The 2,592-nt window shown below is 48.0% G+C and overlaps 1 protein-coding gene across 1 annotated transcript; it reads left to right on the top strand.

The window, feature by feature from the left end:
* Positions 1-438: 438 nt before the first annotated feature.
* Positions 439-2,302, top strand: LOC121966852 (unconventional myosin-XVIIIb-like; the record flags this gene model as incomplete). The annotated part of the gene is made up of 2 exons (XM_042516925.1): positions 439-636; positions 1,334-2,302. Coding segments are annotated over 2 exons (1,147 nt in total), but the record flags the coding sequence as incomplete, so codon positions are not given.
* Between the last annotated feature and the right edge of the window lie 290 nt (positions 2,303-2,592).

Here is a 2,592-nt window from a genome sequence, read left to right as displayed (position 1 = left end):
GAAACATGCTTAGAAAATTACAATAATTTTGTAACATATTATATATAGATAATTATAGTAATTCAGCAATTATTTAAATAAAACGCAGATACAGATAATTGGCAAAATGCCAAATATCGGCCCCGATATTAGCCAGACAGATAATTTGTCAGTCCCTAATTTGCAGCTTTTAACTTGCATCTTTTGGTTGGAAAATTGATGCACGGAGATGAAAATAAAGATAAATTTGATGCTTCAGCTGTGAGTCAAACTTTGACCTCTGACGGATGATTTTAACTTTTAAAATTTGGATGCATCCCTCGCTGTGATCATCCTCTGACTTGCAGTGGAATCATCATGGCGGCGGTCTGTAGCGTGCGTGCATGCTCGGTATGCAGCTAACTGTGCAGATTTACCAGCTAAAGGGTGAGAAGTGTCCGTTGTGGTCGTGATATAAAGTGTGATTCTGCTCTGCAGTGACTCGGTGTCCAGCGTCGGCTCCATCGGGACAGAGGATGTAGGAGAGGGGATTCGTCATTGGCTGGGAGTGCCCAGAGGAGGCTCCCGTGGCGGCGGCTCGCCCTACGGCAGCAGTACCATCAGCAGCCACGGAGGGCGCCAGTCTGTGGCGGACACCATGAGCACCTACAGCTTCCGGTGAGTCCGCCGTTCATTCATAGATGAACAAGGTGACAAGGTTTTGTTTAGTCATTTTTCTGTAGATTTGCAGTTTTTCTCTCTCAAATATGAATGTGAATTAAATGACAGTCATTCATCCATAATCAGTCAGTACATTTAACGATTGTGTTAGTCCGGCTAATATGTTAAAGACCGGACTAAAACTTATGGAAATGGGATGAAATATTTAAAAAATATTTGGCGGGGGGAAAAAGGTACAAACTGCGAAGATTGTTTCTTGTATCTCTCCTTTTTTTCAAACTAATTTTCCGGTCTTTTCCTGATTTCTTGCAATTTGCACAACATCTTCTGCAAAGTTGCTCATTGCCATTTTATGTTTCAAAAGAGATCAAACCATTTTGCTCAGGTTTTAAAGGTTAAATGCATGAGAGCGGCGTCTGAACGCAGCACAAATAAACCTGATGAGATTTCAAAAAGGTTAAAAACATATTTTATGCTTCATTTATTGTAAATTTCTGTTTTATGTTTCTGGACTGTTGCAGTTCTTTATTTTCTTTTTTTGTCCTTTTCCTTTAATTACTTTAATACCAAACACCGGGACTAATTCCTTATATAAAAACCTGCTCAGCAATAACAATCAGCGGATAAATCGATCATGAAAATAAATATTTGCAGCAGTAGATTTGTTAGTTAGTCACTTTTTCTCTCTCTGAAGTTCTTGTGTGGATCCTGATGACGAGGCCTCAGAGGCTGGAGGCTCCAGAGGTCCCAGTCGGGCCCCGTCCTCCTCCGCTCTCTCCGAGCTGCTGGACGGACTCCGTAAACGCAGAGCGGGCGGCGATGCAGCAGACGGCGCCGGCAGCACCGTCTCTCTGCCCGTTTATCAAGCAACCGCCGCCTCCACTCTCAGGCGACGAGCCTCGGCCCTCTCTCTCGACCCAGGTGACCTCCCGGAGCCCCGGCCGGGCCCCAGCATCCTAAAACCGTCCTCGCCGCTCCTGCCGCGCGCCGCCAGCGCTCGCTCCATCAGTGAAGCCTCGACGTCTGCTGCCGTCTCCACATCTGGCGCCAAAATCTCTCGCTTCAGCTCGAGCGACTCCCTCTCTGCACTTCCCTCGCTGCCACACCTCTCCTCCTTGACGTCCTCCCTCGCCTCTCGCCATCACCCTCCGTCCCTGTCCATCCCGGAAGAGGACGCAGACGAACCCCTCCGCTCCAGAACGACCCCCATGCAGCGCTCCCCTCAGCCGCTGAGGCGGTGCATGCTGGGAAGTCTCACCACAGAGGACGGAGGTGAAGGCGCTCTGGGTTCAGAACCAATGGTCTTCCAAAACCGCCACCTGGCGGAGGATCGCGACGACGCGGTGTCCGACATCCTGCCCGCCATCCGCAGAGCTCAGTCCACCAGCAGCCTGGCGGGCTCGGTGCGAGGAGGCAGGAGGGCGCTGAGCGTCCACTTCGGGGAGCTGCCGCCGTCCACCCGCAGCAGGAAAGGCTCCGAAACGGAGTCGTCCAGCTCGGGGGGGTCAGGAGGGAGCTCGCAGGCAGGCGGCGTGAGACGCAGGTTTGAGCGGCCGCAGGGAGAGAGACTGGAGGCGGAGGGCAGCGAGGGCGGAGACGTGGCGTCAGTCATGAAGAAATACCTGAAGAAAGAGGTCGACTGAAGCCGATGAGGTAAGCTCTCAGGTGAGTAAACGCCACGATCCAAACTTTAGAAACAGTTTTATTTTATTTATTATTTTTGGTGATTTTTATAGAAAACAAATTTAAAATTAAAAAATTTAAATTTAAAAATTAACTTGTTTCACAACATGAAATTATTCGGATGAGGCGAGCTCTCAGGTGAGTAGGCTTCGGTGAAAGTCATGGAATTTCACAAATTGAAATTTTGGTGATTTTTCTTTTTGTTAATTTAGAGTTTATTTCAGTTTATTTTTTCGCAATCATTCATCTTTTCATCAGACTTATTTTTGT

Source organism: Plectropomus leopardus, unplaced genomic scaffold, assembly GCF_008729295.1.
Source record: "Plectropomus leopardus isolate mb unplaced genomic scaffold, YSFRI_Pleo_2.0 unplaced_scaffold26106, whole genome shotgun sequence".
NCBI lineage: Eukaryota > Metazoa > Chordata > Actinopteri > Perciformes > Serranidae > Plectropomus > Plectropomus leopardus.
This window is presented reverse-complemented; position numbering and strand designations above follow the sequence as displayed.